Here is a 20,500-nt window from a genome sequence, read left to right as displayed (position 1 = left end):
ATTGAAATTAGTAAATTTCAAAAATTGGGACAAAAATCGACAGTTAAACAAAGATGAACCTATTTAATAAAACCTTTTTTTTTTCTTATAGAATTTTAATTATTATTGGTTGAATGGTTAAACCAATCAAATTGATTGAATCGAAAATTGATGGATGGTATAACTTGCTCAACCAATTATTCAATAATTAAAACATTAAATATGACACTCTAATATTGTACCGCATCATTTTGAACCCAATTATAAGTTAGGGGGCTAAAAATTATATTAAATCTAAAATCAACCATATATGAATTAGTTATTTTTTAAATTCATCATTTTATAAATTTATTAAATATTTCCTAAAAAAACTAAATTAACAATAAATAAATAAATGTAAAAAAGAAAATGTCAATAAAAGTAGGTGGCGCGAAAACAACTGCCTTACTCAGTTTTCTTCTCTCTCTCAACTGAAAAAAAAAAAAAAACAGTTTCCTGCCTTTTTCCCTCATCTTTTATTCAAACTTTTTTATTTAAATTTCTTTTATTTTTTCCTCGAATTTATCACTTTATTTTCCGCCTTTTTTGTTGTGAGTTAAATCTCTCTTCCTTTTCTCTCTCGAAAAGAAACTGAATTTTTTTTCAATACGTTTCCGTCTCCCGCCGGAATATTCCTTCTCCGATCTTCCCCCAGTTATCCGTCCTTTCTTCTCCGGCGATCACTCGTATTGGTTGCTTCTTTTTTTTTTTTTTATCTTGAATCTCAACGAATTACAGTTAATTCTCTTTGATTGAATCGCTTTGGAATATAATTTTTTTCCAGATCGGTAAGAGGTGAGATTTTATTTATTTAATTTAATAATTTTTTCTTTCTTCTTTATCTTGAGATTTGTTTTACAAGTAATTTTCAGCTTTCTGTTTTAAAATTTCTTCTTGCTTTGTTGATTACTTGTATTAGTATAAAAACACCAAAAAAAAAATTAATTAGTTTAAATTTATCGTGAGATTTGTAAAATTTGTTTCTTACTTTGTTAATCGCTTTGATTAGTATGAAAAACACAATAATGATTACGAATAAAATTAGTTTAAATTTAATGTTTCTTTTATTTTGGTTGCTATTTTTAGCAGTTGGATTCAAATGAACAAACCTCTGCAACTTTGTCACTGATAGATTTGCATAAAAACAGTTATTTTTTTAATCACTCTATTTTTTGTCTTCAATTTTAGAGACATAACACTGTCAAATCCAGACACTACATGATTTTGGATTCTTTTCATTTTAAAAAAAATTAAACCCTCATTTAAAATTTTAAAATCTCTAAACTATCCTGTGATTTTCCATTGATTTTCGTTCCTCAATCAATAATTTTAAAAATATATAAAAATATTTCTACAGATGGATACTATGTTTTTTATCTGTATATTTACAGTTCTTTTATTTATATAAAAAATTTTAAACTATTATTTAAAGTTTTCACTGTTAATTCATGGGGATGGACACTGATCTTCTTGCACATGGTCCTCCATCTCTTTCCCCATATCATTCACCAACATCTCTTTCCCCATATCATTCACCAACATTAGCACCGCAAGAAAAACTTCAATTTTGTTCTTTTCTTTATCCAATTATTTAATTTCTTAAACCAATTAGGATACAAACAAACAATCCTACATAATTTTCATAGTTTGTTGAACTGCACTTAATTTTTTAATTTATTGTTTATTTTTACTGTCATTTAGTTAATCAAACATGTGATCCCAGGTAAAAAAAATCCCATGTGATCAATGTATGTATTTTTATGGGAAGATAGGACATTTAAAAAAAATTAAAAATTGATTCAATTGTTTGTTGTGATCGTTTTCATTGAATTCCTTTTCATGGAAAGTGGGTGAGAAAGAAGGGAAAGAAGCCAGCGTGGGCTGTTTTATTTATTTTTGTGAGTGAAAAAAAATCAATGAACCCCTCATTGTGGTTATTGTGCCAGCCCAGCTGACCATGCATTCCCGTGTCAAAAGTAGATATATTAACATTATAAAAATTAATTGACAATTAGAGTGAAATTGGTTTCTTTTTATGTTACTCAGGTACTTAAAATTTAGATATGTATTTGATGATTTCATGAAAAGTTATATTTCATACTTTTATAGCGGTAATGCATCGAATTAGTGTTTTAAACATGAATATTTGAGGAAAAATGAAAAGTTGGAGTAATTTTTATATGTGTATATATATATATTCTTTTTTCTCTCTCCCCTAAGCACCTTTCTTCTAGCTGTCTTCTTATCTTACTCCCCCCACCACCAGGAAACAAAAGACCAGTGGAGAGTTTGACAGTATAGTTTCTCCAATATTCCCATAGGGGACCTCTTAGTGCAATTGCATTTGCAAATTTATGTGAGATTTTGATTTAACAAGAAGCCATAGTGATGACCGTTAATCTATGTCGGATAGAATTCTACTGTAATTTCTGAACCCCCTCCAACCCCGATTGTGCCTGATGCTGTTTTATCACTTCTCAGTCTCATTCTTATGGCTTGATCTGCTTGGATTTGGGCTTTTCTTGATTAATAAGCTATGCCCCTTTCAGTTAATTTCATGTAATTCTCTAATTCTTTTATCAGTCAGATCTGGGTATCTGTAAAGATGTCCTCTCTTTTTTTCCTATGGTGTTCGTAATTATAACTTTGCTTTCTGCCATTCTGTAAGCATCTAACTTTTGGCTTATGCATTTGTGGCAGATTTATTGAAGGGGAAAGCATCTTCTTTTTAAGCAGCTGGAGTTATTCCAGTTATGTGTGGGATTCATGTAAAGGTTAGGCTGTTAAATGTAGTTTAGTTCTATTTATGGAAAATCCCATCAATGTGGTCTAGTTTGGAAGGTTTGGATGGATATATGTGAATCAGAGAGACGATTGCCAAAGCTTGCAGCTGTGGATACCACAAGGCCTCCTCTTGTTCCTGCTGAAAAAAACAATGCACCACTCACGACTCGACAGCCTCGAACTAGGGAAGTTAGTTCCAGGTTTAAATCACCCAGTCCTTCGACAACGTTTGGTCCCAGGCGTTGTCCATCTCCAAACCTTACTAGAACAACCTCTACTCCTTCCCAGTTGCCGCAAAATAGAGCTGTATCAGCTGAGAGGAAACGCCCCTCAACACCACCTTCGCCTCGAAGTCCATCTACACCAGTTCATGATTCATCAATAGCTGTGCAGATACCATCTAGAAGGCTATCAACAGGCCGCACACCTGAAAGTTTATGGCCTTCTACTATGAGAAGTCTTAGTGTTTCATTTCAGTCTGATACGATTTCAATTCCTGTTAGCAAAAAGGAAAAAGAAAAACCAGTTACTAATGTTTCATTGGATCGTACTTTGAGACCTTCTTCAAATGTGTCTCATAGACAACAGTCTGAGAAATCTACCTTATCACGAAAGCCTACTCCAGAGAGAAAGAGTAGTCCTCTTAAAGGGAAGAATGCACCTGATCAATCTGAAAATGCTAAGCCAGTTGAAAGTTTGCCTGGCCGATTGATAGATCAGCATAGATGGCCTAGTAGAATTCGTGGGAAATTATCTTCCAATTCATTGAATGGCAGTGTGGATCTGGGTGATAATAGGATTGTCAAAAGTTTATCCACTCCAGTTCCAGGAACTGAGTTATCTTCACCGAAGAGGATGCCAATGTCTGATAGTTCGGGTAAACCTCTAAAGAAAATTGCTAACGAGACTACCAGTTTGTTATCATTCAATGAAATTAGTCGAATAAGACCTGAGGCAATTTCAATTGATGATAAGTCTATGCGAGTATCTGGACCTGCAAGGCTCCTTTCTGCAAGTTCATTGGACAAATTGGCACTGGCAACTCATGCGCTCAAATCTCTGTCTTTGTCTGCTCCTGGATCACGACCTCAGACACCAAATAGGACCTCTGTTTCTAGGGGTGCCAGTCCTTCTCGGGCAAGGCCTTCCACTCCACCTCCAAGAGGGGTCAGTGCAACTACAAGGGGAGTCAGTCCATCTCGGATGAGGACATCCACCTTATCTAGTCAATCCCACAGCTCAACTTCAGTTCTTAGTTTTATTGCAGATATTAAGAAGGGAAGAAAAGGTGCAAACTACATAGAGGATGCTCATCAACTGCGTCTTCTTTATAATCGATATTTGCAGTGGCGATTTGCTAATGCCCGAGCAGAAGCTGTACTGTACATTCAGAAAATTACTGTAGAGGTAGAATTCTGCTTTAAACAAACAACTCTTCCCTGAAGAATATTAGCATATGCAAGGGAGATAGTCTTTGATGGTTTGAATAGGATAATTTTCAATTGTTTGCTTCTTTCTATCACGATCCACAATGATCAGCTTCCTACCGTGATGAATTTCTTGACAGTATAGTATGCGTGTATGCACTTAGAGCTATAGAAATGGCATGGGTAGTGAATTTTCAATTCTATCCTATGTTTATCAAAGAAAATTTTGATCTGTTGTTGCAGGAAATTTTGTACAATGTCTGGAAGGCTACTTTGGGTCTATGGGATGCCGTGATCAAGAAAAAGATCACTTTGCAGCAGCTGAAGTTAGAGCTCAAGCTGAACACGGTTTTGAATGATCAAGTAATGCCTGCCTCTGTTTCTTCTTTGATAGCAAACTTTTATTCCCCTCATACATGTTCGATGTTAGAAGTGCTTTTATATTTATGTTTGAAATTGTACTAGTAGTCTATGTGCATTTTTAGTTGTGCAACTCCTGGTAAAGATACAGGAAGTTTTTCAGTGCATGCTTATGTATCTGCTTTATACCTTCAGGTCTAAATAGTTATATTTTAAGGAAATGAGGGTTCAAACTTGAATACGCCTTTTATGTGTCAAGTACGTAGTGGTACCTTCAGTAAGGGAACAAATTTCGGTTAAATGTGATAACATATCGCAACTGACTCTCTGTTGCATAAACACGAAAAGTATGCAAGAAGTCAAGGTGTCAAGTGTGTATTGGTACCCTTCAGTAAGGATTTCCCTTGCCAACCTAGTCTGGCCCGGCCCATGACACCTCCTTTCCGAAGTGGCCTTCACTTGATAACTATTATTATTATTATTATTCTAACTGTTACTGTTACAAGGACATCACAGTTACAACTTTTAGATAAACACCTTTTATGTTTATTGATATCGAATTGATGGAAGAGACAAAATTTATTATCTACATAAATTATATAGTCTTACATGTGGTTAAACAGTTTAAGATCAACTGCTTGTCTCCAAAAGTTCGATATAAGGTCTTATCTCACTCATTTTAAGAATATTTACTGACAGTCGGCATATTAGTATAGATACTTTTTCACTGAATTTCCATTATCTAAATGCATGTGTCTCTGATTCATGCAGATGGGGTATCTCAACAATTGGGCACTACTTGAAAGAGATCATATAAGTTCTTTAGCTGGAGCAGTGGAAGATCTGGAGGCAAGCACTTTGCGTCTTCCCGTAGCTGGAGGGGCAAGGGTAAGTTAGTTTACAAGAATACTTCAGATTGATATCTGAAAAGAGACAATATTGACATCAGTACTGCATTTCGTGCTCTTCAGGCAGATATCGAATCATTGAAAGCTGCTATTTCCTCTGCTGTTGATGTGATGCAGGCTATGGGCTCCTCCATTTGTTCTTTACTCTCAAAGGTGTTTTACCTTCCCAATCTACTTATTTCCCCTGTTTCTCGACCTAAATCCCTGACATTATAAGGAGAGAAAACAAATATCAATGCCGTAGTTGATTTTATCCCTTGCTGCTCCAATGTGTGACAGATGGTTGATTCCGATATTAGCTTGCAGTTTTTCTTGCTGATTTATCTTTGATTTGGTTGTGGAAGCTTAATTGTATTTCAACATTATATGTGATGTAGGTTGAAGGAATAAACAATTTGGTCTCCGAGCTTGCTGCAATAGCTACTCTAGAGAAAAACATGCTCGACCAATGTGAAGCTCTCATGGCTTCAACAGCGGCTATGCAGGTGAGGACACATTACATGCTTGCCGATCTCCAAATTCTTGGATTGTAAATATCATGCATGTAATGAGAAATATGGCAAGGCATGAGAATAGGATTGAAAGCTATTTTCCTCTTAAAGAGAGCGAGAAGAGTTAGGGAGGGCTGAATTTGATGTTTCAAGTGGTACTTGTCATCTTCCACATGGAACATGACATAGTCGGATCCCTTTTGGCCAAAGCCAACCTTCTTGTGGAAGAAAGGCTTTAACTCAGTATCGAGTTAACTCAGTTTAGTTAATCATGCTGAAGTGGAAATTTCTTTCATGTGTTAATGGGGGTTATGAAAGAAAAATTTCAGCATGAAGCTTGATGGGTAATAGTTGGAGTGCTCATACATGCGTGCCACGTGAGATCTTCCTTATGCTTACCTGATTATGTTACTTGGACTCGGGTCTGTGTTAGATACGGATCTGTATCCGACACTAATTTATGGGTAAAAGTATCATGAGGCTCTTGTACTATGAGTTAGATTGCATTTTTTCCTTTTTACTTAAAAAATTGACAAATTAGTTTCTGCACGTTAGATCAAAGAGTAAATTGATCGTTTTGTTAAAAATTTCATTCATTTCTATTGTTAAAAACTGGTTCTTATATATCAGCATGAAGTACATGTGGCATGCCATGTGTCATTTGTTTGGTTATTCTATCAGCCATGCCAGTTTTTAGCAATAGAAATGGATCAAATTTTTAATAGAAAGGATTTTTGCTCTTTGATTTATTGTTCAGGTATTAATTTGCACATTTTTAAATAGAGAGGGCAAAATACAATCTTGACAGCTAGTATAGAGTTCCATGGTATTTTTACCTGAACTTATAGTTCATAGAGGGTCAATATCTTCATAACAATATTCAAATATAACTCGAACATGTATATTATTAGACATAGATACTTCAAGAAAAAATATGGATATCCATCCCCAATATGCCATCGCTATCGAACTGGCTGGCTGGCTATTGTCAGCTCATCCTATACATGTGCCACCTGAGCTGGCTAAAATGGATTTCTGCAATTTGCAAACTTATTCTAATGCATATAGTTACTTTGTCTTATTTCACATGCATGGATGGATGCATGCATGTATGTATGTATGTATTTGACAGTTTTTGGTGGTGTCATTGAACAGTTAGAAGAGTACAGTCTTAGGTCTCATCTCATACAAACAAAACAAGCTTTGGAGAGGAATAAGCAACCAATGATGGCAGCCAAAACATTATTTCCATGGCCATAAAAAAAAAAAAAAAAAACAGCTGGTAAGCTAATAATATTCTGCCAATATATTATTATTATCATATAAAGTGAGATGAAAATTAATTACAAAATCTCTGCTCTGCCGGCCCCTGTAAAATGTAAATTTCCCCCCCTTTTGTTTCTATTTTCCTTTTTTAACTTAAATGGTAATTTTTTTCTTCTTTCATTTTTTTTACCCTTTCAAAAGATGGAGTTACTGGCTCTGTTCTTTTTTCCTACGTGTAATTTTTGTATTACCATATGAAGAAAAAAAAAAAAAGGCAAAGGAAGCAAAATATTTGAGTTCAATGCTGAGGGAAATTTTAATTCGAGTCTTAACCTAGTTAATTTATGTAATTATTTCTAAAAAATGGTATTTAATATTAAGGTTTGTATTTTAGCATTTGTAAAATGTATTCGAGTCATGAACCTAATGTGAATTTCAACGTTGAAGTATTTTGTCATTAAATCAATGTAATTTGACATATTAATTAAAATTAGTATATAAAAATTTTACGGTTAAAAACTAATTTTGACATAGATTAAATGATTATTAAAAGAATTGAAGTTTTGTATTAAATTAATTTGGCCACCATCTCATTATTGAGAATTCTCCAAGCTTGGATGGTAAAAAGACTAATACAATTTTAATTTATTCAATTTTAGTTTGCTTTGGGTAGGGTTTGGATTTTCATTACCTGATTGGCTTTGTTCAGCTCGTTTTAATATTGAAAAAATAAAACATAAAAATTATATATTTTTATAATTAAATTTAAATTTAATTCAAGTTTGATTTGATTTAATTCGTGAACATCTTTAAATCACGCAAATTTAACTTATAATAAGTATTTACTCAAATTTGAAATCGACGGAAGTTTATGGAATCTCAAATAAACTTTTTGAGAAGATTAGTACAAGTCGGTAGTTTTCACTTTAATCAATTATCATTTTAGAATTTCTATTCAAGAGACTCGTAGAATGTCTTCAAACCTTTTATCAAGGTCATTCGAATCCAATTGTATCAATTAGTTGGATCAAGAACTGATTGGAGTATCAATTTGGAGAAAGGTAATGAACCAATTGATTTAGAACTGATAAGAATCGGTTAAATTGGGCAAAAAATTTATTGGATTTAATTTTTAATATTTTTTATACATTTTTAATAATTTATTTAATTAAACTGATTGAATTGATCAGACTGAAAAACTGTTAGTCTAACCGGTTCAACCACCGACTCGTATCGGAAACCTTCCCCTTAACTAAAACCCCTCTCTTACAAGGTAGGCTTTTTTTACATCAATACTTTCTATACATTTTATCAACTTTTGTATCATCGAGTTTTAAGTTATAATTGTGTTAAAAAGATTAAATAAAATTTTTATTCAAATTAAATTGATTGAAAAATCGAAAGTATGTCTTATACATTTTAAAGTAAAAATTTAATTGGACTGATTACCCTATTTTTTAGGTGAATTTTGTAAGTAAAGTTAAAATTTATTATTTTTAAATATATTATAATATAAGAACTATATATCAATTTATAAACTTAATCAAAAGTCCTGCCCGAAAAGCTCGACTTATATTAACCTTAGACAACAAATTTTCATAAGCTCGAACCCAGCACATATTCATATTTATTAATTAAAAATTTTATTTAAGTTTAACTGAAAATATAAAAATATATTTATAAAAAATTATAATAATAATTAAAAGTCTCCAACTGATTTTTCTAAAATTCCAGAAAACTTGTTTCAATTTTTTCTATAAAATGATCTGTTCATTTGGTCGAAAGCATAACTAAAATGTATATCAATAATATTTAATACAAATTGGATTTTATTTTAATTGAATTAAAGTATTGGTTCTGATTTATTTCAAAGCATGCAAAATAAGGTTCTAACTATTAAGAATGAAGGGCAAATTTGTCAATCAATGCCAAAGAAATCTACACAAACAAGGATAACGATAACGTATGAAAAAGATTAATTTCACAAGACATCGTCAAACTATAATGAATATTTTAATGTGGTCCCTAAATTTTAAAATATTTTAATTATATCCTTAAAATATTAGCGTTATATCAACCAGGTCCTTCTGTCCACTAGCCTAACTATCAACTTAGGCGTTTAATGGTTTAGATCTAACGTGATGCATATTAGAAGTATATTATTATAAGGACAGTTTGGATTTAACGAATTAAAGAAAGAAAATAATATCATAAATTTTGTTGATACATTTTTTTAAACATATCATATCTAAGTCAATGATTTTTGGAATTAAATTGGTGATCAAATTGATTAGGCCACCAATTCTTGATTCAATTAACAAAAAATACTGAAATAAGAAACCAAAAAAATAAAAAAAATATAAACATAGATACATATAACAATAATGACATTAACATCAATTATACACTCCTATTTAAATTAGTTTTTCTCATTTTAAATATTTTTTAAGTATTTGGATGGGTTGGGTCAATTGGGCCTTTTTATCTATTGGGCCATTACTTGGGCCAAAAACATAAAAAAATTAATTTTTTTTATCAGTTTACCACTTGCGATTCAACTCCGATTCGGAGTGGTTCGTTCTAAAATCGGTTTAACACCTTTGTCAAAATTAATATATTGTTCAATTCTTGTCTTTCCAATCTAATTGGTCGGTCCAAATCAATTTAAACAACATTAACCTAAGCTATCTATGCGATAGACACACATGTTTATAATACAATTTATATGTTTTAAATAAACATAATGTTAAACATGGACCAACATTTAACACTTAAATTTAGGGTTATGCTAATTGAAGAACTTGAATTAGGTTGAACAGATATTGTACACCATTAGGCTGATTGAAGGACTTAAATGATACAAAATTAATATTTTAAGGATTAAATTAGAATACATAAAAAGTTAGCGACCAATTTAAAATTTAGACAATAGTTTAAGGATTTCTCGTTAATTAACCCAAAATAAATTAAAAAATAAAAAAATCCATTGTTTTTCATCTTTACCGTCTTCGTGTAGCTCCTTTCTTCTCCTTTTGGTTCTTAAAAAAAAAAAAGAAAGAAAATCACTTTCATCGCTTCTCTCTCTAAAATCCATTTTTTTTTTGTAAAATTATTATTATCTTTCTATTTGTATTCAGATTCAGCGTTTTATAAATCCTCGATTTATCTGTTTTTTTTTTCTAAATTTTTGTTGTAATCCGACGGTGGAGATCGAATCTCACGTGAAAAAAGATCGAGGTATGCAGCAAGGTGATCAGACGGTGTTGAGCTTAAGGCCTGGTGGTGGTCGAGGGGGCAGACTCTTCGGTGGTCCTTCATCATCATCGTCGTCGTCGTCGTCATCGTCGTCTTCTTCCCTAGCCTTTGGTTCTGTTTCTTCTGATCTTCTTCTCTTTCGTCCTCATGGCGGTGCTTCCTCTTTCTCTATTAAGGTTCTTCTCTTTCCCGATCTAATCCTTTTTGATGTTATATTCACATAATATAATATATGCATATATGTGATGTTTTTATATTGATTTGGATTTGATTTGAATTTTATATTTTCTTTGCTATTGAAATTAGTTAGGCTTTTTTTTATTATTTAAAAATTATTAGTGTAGCTGCTGTTAGGTAATGTTTTTTCTTTCTATTTTTTTTTTTGGTTTAGTATAAGATCCTTAGCAAGTACATTTGATTTTATCATTAATATTGTTGGATTCTATATCTTCAATTGCCTGATTGATTCTTTTGGACTGTTAATCTGAATAGTAACATGCTTTATATTGAAATATTGTTGATCAATTGCTTTACTGTTTTAGGCTGGAGACTCACGATTCGAGGGTCGTGAACGTGTGCGTTACACTAGGGACCAGCTTCTGCAGCTTAGGGAGGTGATTGTCCAATCTTGTTCTTTGTACTATACTTCATATGTGAATCAGAAATATATTATTGTTGCATTTTGCTTTAGAAATCAACCAGGAAAGAACAAGAACATGTCTTTTATTTGTATGCAAGGAAGTTGTCCAACGTTTTTTGCATTCTGCTTCCGTTATGTCGAGTTGGTCATGCAAATAAGTTGTTCATAGGTGTTTGTTCTTTGTTTCAGTTTTATTTGGTTGAGACCATACAATGGCACTTTGTTTGATACGGTATCTGATTATATCCTGCTTGCCTTCTCTTAGGCGGTAGAAGTTATTGATGAGATTCTTAAAATCAAAGGAGAAATCAAGTTGGAGCTCTTTGGTGAAGATCAAAACAGCGGTCGTGCTGAAAGCATTGTAAGCCTTCTCTTGCCTTCATGGAATTACTGTATTGCAAATATATCCACCAAGTCATCATTCTTTGTTAATACTTGTTGCTTTGGTTTCTGAACTTTTTGCTAGCCATCATCAAATCAGAGTCAGAATCGTTACTCTGAACCTGATAATCGTGATTGGCGTAACCGTTCAGCACAGTTTCCTTCTTCTGGAGAGGAGAGGTCCTGGGAAGCTCTTCGGGACAGAGAATCTGGAAACCGATATGACTTTAGACAACCCGAAGCTAATCAATTTAATCGTCAAGATCAACTCAATTCTCAGTTCTCAAAGGCCTCTTATGATCAAGGGGTAATTAAAATAAAAAGATACAAACCTTTTTTCTATATAGAGTTCCCTCTATCTTCAGATTTTTACTGTTTGCCTTTGATGTTGTCTGAATTATTAAAATGCTACATTTTTTGTTCTTGGAGGTGTTGGGTATGTATTTGAAGCATCTTGCAACATATTACTCTTGTCATTAGAATGTTTAAAAGCTAGTTATCATCGTGCTGGAATCAGCAGTTCTGCTCCACTTGATTCCTTAACCTCTAGATATTTATATGGAGTCAGAGCAATTGTTCAATAAATTGAATCTGTAATGACTACTATGAATTTTATTTAAATGTGTTTTTTTATGATGATGAGATGGTTCAGAACCTTACATTTTGGGAATTTCTTTCTTTTATTTGTTAACCCATTTGCTTCAGGGTCATTGCAATTGTATTAGTTATGAAGCATGTCAGGTACTTGGCTCAGACACCAATTCCTGTATTGATAATATTTAAGGAACTCTATCACTTGTAGTGTCTTGTTTTAATTTTTAGCTTTGTATTTATTCCTTTTAAGAACTGAATTTATCCCCGTACACTATGGCTGCCATTTGGGTTTGGCATTTCATTTGGTTTCCTTTGTTGATATAGGGAGGACCAACTCCAACTTTGATCAAGGCTGAGGTACCATGGTCAGCTAGAAGGGGATACCTTTCAGAGAAGGAGCGTGTTCTAAAGACCGTAAAAGGGTAAATATGTTGAAAATATATTTTCTGCATCATATATGTGTCTAATTTTGTTACAAACCATAAAAGCATGTTTCTTGCATTATATATGTATCTCTGATTTCTATTGAGAAACCATAAAGATATATTTTATGCAGGATTTAATCTTAGATTAGGCATAATTACTCCCTAAAAATCTATGCAGCAAATAGACGTTGCAGTACATTTCTTTTTGTTTCTTAATAAGTTACTGAAACAAGGCATTATTGTGAACATCTGCCATTCAAATTTATTAAGGTCTATGAAGTTCTTAAATTCAGAGTTTATTTATTTATTTCTTTTTACTGTAGTTGGTATCTGGCACTTTAGTTTTGGAAGTTGCTAAATACGAGTTTTCTTTGATGATGAGAAAGCAAAAAGAGCAAATATATCATCTGATTATCCCTTGCAATCAATGGATTCCATTGTAAAGAAAAAACTTACCAAACCATTTTTTAAAGTCTATCGAGTTCTCAACTTTGGAGTCTAATATGTTTTCTCAGCATGCTTGGTATCTAGAAACTTTTTTTTTTTTGGAGCTACTGATGTGGGTGCTTTCATGATGACAAAATTTGTCAGTGGTTTTTATTTTTTTAACCATGCTTGATAGGAGCCGAGGCAATTCTTTCCTTCTCACTGAATTTTGTGCAATTAACAATGAGTTATTGGTTTTCTCTGAATGGATCTGTCCTCTGTGTAGGATATTGAACAAGCTTACTCCAGAGAAGTATGATATTCTTAAGGGTCAACTTATTGATTCTGGTATCACATCAGCCGATATCTTGAAGGTTGTTATTTTCTTGATTCTGTTATTCTTTTTGGAAATGCAATACTGTGCTCTTTTCCTGTTACCAGCGCAAGATAAAACTAATGATGCTATTTGTGTGTTTTTTTTTACAGGAGGTTATTTCTATAATATTTGATAAGGCTGTTTTGGAACCTACGTTTTGCCCTATGTATGCTCGATTTTGTGCTGATCTTAACGATAAGCTCCCCTCATTCCCACCCGAGGAACCTGGTGGAAAAGAAATAACATTCAAGCGAGTCCTCTTGAATAACTGCCAAGAAGCATTTGAGGGAGCTGACAAGCTCAGGGAAGAAGTGAGGCTGATGACTGCCCCTGAGCAAGAGATGGAGCGTAGGGATAAAGAAAGGATGGTCAAGCTTCGTACCCTTGGTAACATTCGTTTAATTGGTGAGCTTTTGAAGCAGAAAATGGTACCTGAAAAGATAGTCCATCACATTGTACAGGTTATTGCCAATACTTCCTTTCTCATCAATGGCACTTGGATTTCTAGCAAGTTATGGGAAATCATTTGTTGCTTATTCTGTCAAACAGGAACTTTTGGGGCCCGATACTAAAGCTTGCCCTGCAGAGGAGAATGTTGAAGCCATCTGTCAGTTCTTCAACACTATTGGAAAGCAGCTTGATGAGAGCCCAAAATCACGGCGCATAAATGATACGTACTTCAGCAGACTGAAGGAATTGACTGCAAATCCTCAACTAGCACCAAGACTGCGATTTATGGTTCGTGATGTTCTTGATCTTCGTGCAAACAACTGGGTCCCCAGGCGTGAAGAGGTCAGCTAATATATGCCATCAAATTTTCTGGGTTAGATTAGATAGAAGTTTCTGTTATGTCCTTGTGAACAGGTTTTAACTCCCAGCTCTTTTTCGTATTTGTTTTTCTGCAGGTGAAAGCCAAAACAATTACTGAAATCCATTCCGAGGCTGAAAAAAATCTCGGGTTACGTCCAGGAGCTACTGCAAGTATTAGAAATAGTCCTGTTTCTGGTGGTCCTATAAGTCCTGGTCCTGGGGGTTTTCCTATCACTCGTCCTGGTACCTGGGGTATGATGCCTGGAATGCCGGGAACTCGAAGAATGCCTGGTATGCCTGGAATAGACAATGATAATTGGGAAGTCACTAGGACCCGATCAATGCCAAGGGGAGATAAATCTGGAGGACATGTCCCGCCACCATTAGTCGATAAATCATCTTTAATGAATCCAAGGCTGTTGCCTCAAGGCAGTGCTGGCCTAATGACTGGTAGGACAAGTGCCCTGTTACAGGGAAGTTCGACTCCTCCTGCTCAGCCATCCAACTCTCTTTTGGGTGCTGAGCCTGTGGCCCAACCTACCAGACCTGTGCCTGTGGCTGCTGTTTCTCCCGTTGTGGAGAAACCACAAGATTCGGCTGCAAAACTAAATACAGACGAGCTTCGGAGGAAAACACGGGCACTGTTAGAGGAATATTTCAGTGTTAGGCTGCTTGATGAAGCATTACAATGCGTGGAAGAACTAAAATCTCCGTTGTACCATCCTGAGGTTGTGAAAGAAGCTATCTCGATTGCCTTGGAGAAAAGCCCACCTTGTGTTGAACCAGTTTCAAAGCTTCTAGAGTACTTGTTTATTAAGAAAGTTCTTACAGCTAGAGACCTAGGGACTGGATGCTTGCTCTACGGTGCCTTATTGGATGATATCGGCATTGATTTACCCAAAGCACCGAACAACTTCGGAGAAATAATCGGGACACTCGTTTTGGTTGGGGGATTAGATATTAAAGTGTTGAAAGAAGTTCTTAAGAAGATGGAAGACGACCTATACAAGAAAGCTGTATTTAATGCAACAATGAGGATCATTAGCTCAAATCCTTCAGGACAAGCCATATTGGATGCACAGGCATCCGAGGTCGAGGCCTGTCAGAATCTACTCTAATGTTTCGATACAATGAACTTCCACTTATCTCCACTGCAACACAACATCGTCCACAGATTTCCCCCTTTTTGAGGCCAGCAACTTGTATTCTGAAGTGGAACTGCACAAGTACAGGTAATGTTCTTATCGAGTTGTATATTTCTCCGAGGTCATAGCGTATTATTAAAGAAACAAAAACGAAGGAACGAACCGTAATGCCACAGAATTTTCCCTCGGCCTCAGATCTAGCTAATATATGCCAAAAAAGTAGTGAAGGGAAGAATGGATACCCCTTTTTAAGGAATCTAGTTGTTTTGTATTTGATTAGTTTTTCTTATAATTTTTCTTTTTAAGTTTGGTTGACTTAAGAACTCAGTCCCATAAATCTCCTTAAACCACTGAATTTTCCCCTTTTTTTTTTTTTGTGGCATATGATGTTTCATTTTTTCACAAATTGGGAATCAATGCATTCACTGAATCCATGACTTAGGGACCTAAAGGTTCATGTATTTGTTTCGTGTTTTTGAGATATTTTTATGTTTATGTGAATTTTTGATCCGTTAATAATTTGTATTATATAAATTTTGAGATATTCATGGTATTCGAAATGTTATTTTCTCATGTCGTATTCGTTTTGTGGTAACTCGTGTCTACTTCTTGATGCATAGGGTCTTATTATGTAATATTTCGATTTTGATTTTGGTTATAATTTTAAATAAATAAATAAAATTGATTTTATAGATTTGGATTAACTTGGTTGGACTTGAATATCATTTTTTAAGAACTCAAATCTAACTTATTTGAACTTGGATATGAATATATACTCAAGTTGACATTCCAAGTCGTATCAATTTAAATAATGATAAAAATATATTTGTTTGTAAAATAAATTATATTATTTTAAAGATATATTTTTTATCATTTTATGTTTTCGTATCTTTTATATAGACAACATCCACAAAATAATATTTAACCTAATCTTAGTTATTTTTAATATTTTTACTAATTTATTATTTATATTTAACATTTTATAATTTTTACTAAAACTTCATTTGATATCCAATTTCGACATCTTAAAATGGTAAAAGTAAAATGTCAATCAAGGAAAAAGTTGGATGCTTAATAGCTAGAATAAGAGCACTAAAAAGTTTTGACTTGAAACAAGAAAATACATCAAAACATAAAGAAAAAAAATGAAGCCAACATACATTCATCTAAAACATAAATCAATCCAAGCCATAAGTGTCACATAGTTTCAACTGTTCCACACCATGTTAAAACTAAGGAATTAGCAACAAATATTAATTTTGAATAACAAAGAGGAGCCCCCAGCAGTATTTTTACAAAAAAGTTCCTAAAAAAAATTTAAAATTATCATCCATACCTGGTCCCATTACAGTCAAAACCAAGGAAAAAACAACTGTTAAAAAGGATTAAAGTAACAATCTTAGCTTTGCTCCTCGTTTTCCAAAGCATCCTCGGCCGCAGCAGCTGCCATCAACTCATCGAATTTCTCCGATTTTGCCAGAAGTATTTCAATCTATACAGAAAAATTGACCTGATGAAGTTAGCCTCTAAATATTAAGGCAAAGTTTAACCATTTTTTGAGAATATAAGAGCAGAGCATATATGATTAACCCCAATGTTTTTGCCATACGGACATAACTCGTCATGGACTTCGTACTAATACGAGAGTAAATGCATATCCAAAACAGTCGCCTAAGCTAATTAATAGAAGTATGGGTTTCAATGGTGACAGCAACTGTTCAGCCCTAGTGCCCAAAACTTTTAAAATTTCTTTTTTACGAGCAGGTAAGTATCAACGGTTCCATCATGGCTTACAAGAGAATTTTCCAATCCCAATCTCAATCCCAAAAGAGGCCAACGTTGTACCATGCGTGTGTTTGAAAGGACCAACAAATGAGAAAAATAATAAATTGCTGTTTCGTCCCATTTTTCTATTGCAGAGGTGATGCCTCATCACTTCATGACAACCATTGGTTCGATTTTATTGATACCCTACTGAAAGCAATGGGGTCAATATGATAGCCTACGTCGCTCCAACTCCTTATTTTTCTTGAAATAATGATGTCCAATGCATATCCGGACAATAGGTATATACAGATGAGACCCTCGAGGATTCTACTACTACATGTATACCGGTATGTATCCCCGTATACCTATGTCTGAGTAACATAATATGAACCATGTCACAAATGTAATTTAAAGTAAACCATTTCAATTATGTTAGCAACTTACTTTTGCTTTTTGAACAGGTCGTCCCCCCGATTCCTCTCGCATATCAATGGTAGAAGTCATAATTTCTGGTATACAATACATATAGTAAGTTCAAATTCTCAACACGAGATTGAATGCTAAAAGCTATCTTATTAAGGTCAAAGAACCTCACTTTTCTCAACAGCCAGTCCGTTGTTCTTCAATATCTCGGCAATGGTAACTACCGTAGCAATAGCTGTGGACAGCATTTAAATGCATGTCGTAAGGAAAAGCAATAGTAAAGCAATTTTTTTCCCAACATATTTGCATACGTGCACACCAACTCTAGTACAGAAGCAGATGTGAGATTCATAGCTTCTCTCTAGGACCATGATACATAGCAACACATCCATGAATTACAAAACCACAAGCGATGTACACATATTTGGACATAGGTTCGAGAAAATATAACACACGAAAGATGCTCGAAATACATAAATAAATAAAAAATTGAACATACATCCAACCAGGGGCGAAGGGAGGCCTTCCCCCCCCCCCCCAATTGAAAAATGGCAGCTTTAGACGTCAAAATTCATAAAATCCAAAGTTAATATATGGTTAAATTATAGTGTGGCACCAAAAATGCTAGAATTTCGATTTACTCCTTTTGAAAACCACAAATATATAAAGATATAATCCAATATAAGGACGAAATTACATTTTAACTCTTCATAACAGTAAAAAAAAAGTGCAAAGAAGAATACCCATTCCAAGAGCAGAGAGTTCCACTTCATTGTATTGCTGCATATATCTCTGCCAAAAATGGAACCCGAAAAAAAACTTAAATAACTAAGAAAATTATGGTTTTTTTCACATCAGGCAATGAATTAAAACAACATTTAAAAAACCCAAAATCATATACTAAAACGCTAACACCAAAAAATCAAAAACTAAAACACTGCTACTACAGTTCAAGCAGGCAAAAGCAGATCAACAAGTGGAAAACAGAGAGATATTAGCAAAAATAAATAAAACCCAGAAAAGATAAGCAAAAAGGGTATTAAACAGTGAAACCTTAGCAAGATTAACGTAGAAAAAGAGGGGTTTTTTAGTATTGGAGACTTGAATACGGTTCTTCTTGTTGTTGTTGTTTGAAGGTGATGAATCCATGATGTTCAAGTTGTTTACTCCCTCTGTTATGCCCTCCATTTTTTGTTTCTTCAAATAAAAGAGATCCCCAACTAGTTATGTAACTGCTCTCTCACCAAAGTAAATAAAAAAAAAAGCGTAAAGGGGAAGAACAAGGATTTCAGTTTAAAGGCTCAAAAACCCTTGAATTTGGCCCCCTTTTTCACCAGTACTCCCCTTTCAATCTTTGTTCCCTTTGGTTTTTTTTTTTTCAAATATTTGCACTACAAAACAACGTCGTTTTAAGTTTATCTAGAGGTTCAACATTTATGAGCCTAGCCCTAGAGTTTTAAAGAATTCGGTAAACCACACCCAATTATGTTTTTTACCATTAATTATGAAAAATTATAAAAACAGTTACGTAATTATTTGATTTTGTCTTTTTTATCATCTAATTATCTTAGATTTTTGATATTTTCATTTTAATATTAATCAACTAGTAATTAAAAATATAAAATTAAATAGTTGAATGATTATTTTGTAACATTTCTATTAGAATAACTGAATTAAATCAATCTTTTTATTATTAAATTGATCAATTTAGTATATTTATATTTAACATAATTAATATTTTGAAAGGGATCAAATTTTTATTTAACAGAGTTAATATTTTAAATTTTTTATAATTTTACAAATTGAAACTTTCTTTTATAATTTGGCTTTATTGCATTCATTTTAATATTAATTTGAAAGAAATTAATTTAATTCAACCCTTAAAAGCCCTATGGATCACCAGTGGGCTCCAATGTGAGGTGTTTGGCAGCACACCAGTGAGCATAATGCTCTGATGGACTGATTTAGAAGTACAAAAACAGGGTAATTGTTATTTTACTTCTCTAATTCTTCTTTTATTATTTATTTTATTTAATACATCATTATTTAATATAATTTAATTTTTATTTATAATTTAACATAAATACAATTTAATTTATATTGTATTATTTGATTGAAATATAATTTGTAAAATATTTTTATACATTTTAATTTAATATCCTTAATAGTCATTTTATATTTTTATTTCATGGCTAATGGTGTGTTTGAAACCAAACACATCCCACCACTTGTTTTTATCAATTTGATTATCAATATTTAAATTTTAGTTAATATGTATTTTTTAGATGAAAATTTGATTAAATAATTAAAATTTTAATGACACTTATGTGACAGCTTGTTTAATAATCGATATGTTTAAACAAAACTTTTTTTTTTCCTCTTTATAGCCCTTTTAATTTAACTTCCTTATTTTGAAGTTACAAATACAAACAATACATCTCTAATCAAAGACCAACCGTTACAAAAGCACAATCAAATCAATAATAAAAAGTTATCCGAATATAATCCAAAATAAACATGGAAAAAATGTACGCATGGTAGAACTTTAAAAAAAATTAAAATTAAAATTAAAAGCTCGATTTATAAAAACCGAACATCAAATTTAAAAGTTATCACGATTTCAACCTTATAATGCCATTTTAACTTTTCAATGTTATTGTATTTTAATCTTAACCTCATGTTTTTAGAACTAGAGTTGTGGTTCAATCGATTAAACTATTACTTATTGATCTAATTTATTTATTTAATTCAATTGATTAAAATATTAAAAATATTTTCGATTTAACTGACAAATCAAATCAGTCTGAGTAATATTACGATCCAATCCTCAATCAATTTCAATCATTAATCTATTTTTAAAATTTTTATGATTATATAAATAAAATATTTTACTTAAAATTAAACGATAATTAAAATAAAAATAATTTTCAAGATACTTTTAATAATATTAAAATTAAATTAATCAATTTAATAATAAAATAATTAATTTAATCCAATCCCACAC

General features: G+C 32.8%; 3 protein-coding genes across 5 annotated transcripts; 2 read left to right on the top strand and 1 right to left on the bottom strand.

Moving 5' to 3' along the window:
- The first annotated feature begins 395 nt into the window (after positions 1-395).
- Positions 396-7,773, top strand: LOC108470044 (AUGMIN subunit 8). Of its 3 annotated transcripts, none has more exons than XM_017771224.2 (7): positions 396-813; positions 2,719-4,209; positions 4,473-4,592; positions 5,361-5,477; positions 5,561-5,650; positions 5,875-5,982; positions 7,144-7,773. In XM_017771224.2, the coding sequence occupies exons 2-7, from the start codon at positions 2,866-2,868 to the stop codon at positions 7,246-7,248; spliced, it is 1,884 nt and encodes a 627-aa protein (XP_017626713.1). In that variant the 5' UTR covers positions 396-813; positions 2,719-2,865; the 3' UTR covers positions 7,249-7,773. The 3 variants fall into 3 exon arrangements, with proteins under 3 accessions (XP_017626713.1, XP_052874038.1, XP_017626714.1); XM_053018078.1 differs by lacking the exon at positions 396-813 and adding an exon at positions 1,746-2,064; XM_017771225.2 differs by lacking the exon at positions 396-813 and adding an exon at positions 1,746-2,577.
- Positions 7,774-10,255: 2,482 nt separating this feature from the next.
- On the top strand, positions 10,256-15,879 carry LOC108469990 (eukaryotic translation initiation factor). Its single transcript, XM_017771150.2, has 9 exons — positions 10,256-10,685; positions 11,052-11,123; positions 11,415-11,510; positions 11,616-11,837; positions 12,449-12,546; positions 13,262-13,349; positions 13,462-13,812; positions 13,901-14,143; positions 14,257-15,879. The coding sequence occupies exons 1-9, from the start codon at positions 10,494-10,496 to the stop codon at positions 15,277-15,279; spliced, it is 2,385 nt and encodes a 794-aa protein (XP_017626639.1). The 5' UTR covers positions 10,256-10,493; the 3' UTR covers positions 15,280-15,879.
- A 667-nt stretch (positions 15,880-16,546) lies between these two features.
- On the bottom strand, positions 16,547-18,919 carry LOC108468032 (uncharacterized protein At2g34160-like). The gene is made up of 5 exons (XM_017768883.2): positions 18,550-18,919; positions 18,240-18,288; positions 17,669-17,731; positions 17,518-17,582; positions 16,547-16,798 (listed from the first exon to the last, which is right to left on the bottom strand). The coding sequence occupies exons 1-5, from the start codon at positions 18,682-18,684 to the stop codon at positions 16,706-16,708; spliced, it is 405 nt and encodes a 134-aa protein (XP_017624372.1). The 5' UTR covers positions 18,685-18,919; the 3' UTR covers positions 16,547-16,705.
- Between the last annotated feature and the right edge of the window lie 1,581 nt (positions 18,920-20,500).

The sequence above is a fragment of the Gossypium arboreum genome, chromosome 8 (genome assembly GCF_025698485.1).
Source record: "Gossypium arboreum isolate Shixiya-1 chromosome 8, ASM2569848v2, whole genome shotgun sequence".
NCBI lineage: Eukaryota > Viridiplantae > Streptophyta > Magnoliopsida > Malvales > Malvaceae > Gossypium > Gossypium arboreum.
This window is presented reverse-complemented; position numbering and strand designations above follow the sequence as displayed.

Coding starts and splice junctions, on each gene's coding strand:
- LOC108470044 (XM_017771224.2), top strand. CDS start 2,866: ATGGATATATGTGAATCAGAGAGACGATTGCCAAAGCTTGCAGCTGTG. Junction 4,210..4,472: donor TTCAGAAAATTACTGTAGAG/GTAGAATTCTGC, acceptor CTGTTGTTGCAG/GAAATTTTGTACAATGTCTG. Junction 5,478..5,560: donor CCGTAGCTGGAGGGGCAAGG/GTAAGTTAGTTT, acceptor CGTGCTCTTCAG/GCAGATATCGAATCATTGAA.
- LOC108469990 (XM_017771150.2), top strand. CDS start 10,494: ATGCAGCAAGGTGATCAGACGGTGTTGAGCTTAAGGCCTGGTGGTGGT. Junction 10,686..11,051: donor CTTCCTCTTTCTCTATTAAG/GTTCTTCTCTTT, acceptor TTACTGTTTTAG/GCTGGAGACTCACGATTCGA. Junction 11,838..12,448: donor AGGCCTCTTATGATCAAGGG/GTAATTAAAATA, acceptor TTGTTGATATAG/GGAGGACCAACTCCAACTTT.
- LOC108468032 (XM_017768883.2), bottom strand. CDS start 18,684: ATGGAGGGCATAACAGAGGGAGTAAACAACTTGAACATCATGGATTCA. Junction 17,583..17,668: donor CGGACTGGCTGTTGAGAAAA/GTGAGGTTCTTT, acceptor ATTGTATACCAG/AAATTATGACTTCTACCATT. Junction 16,799..17,517: donor GACCTGTTCAAAAAGCAAAA/GTAAGTTGCTAA, acceptor TTTTCTGTATAG/ATTGAAATACTTCTGGCAAA.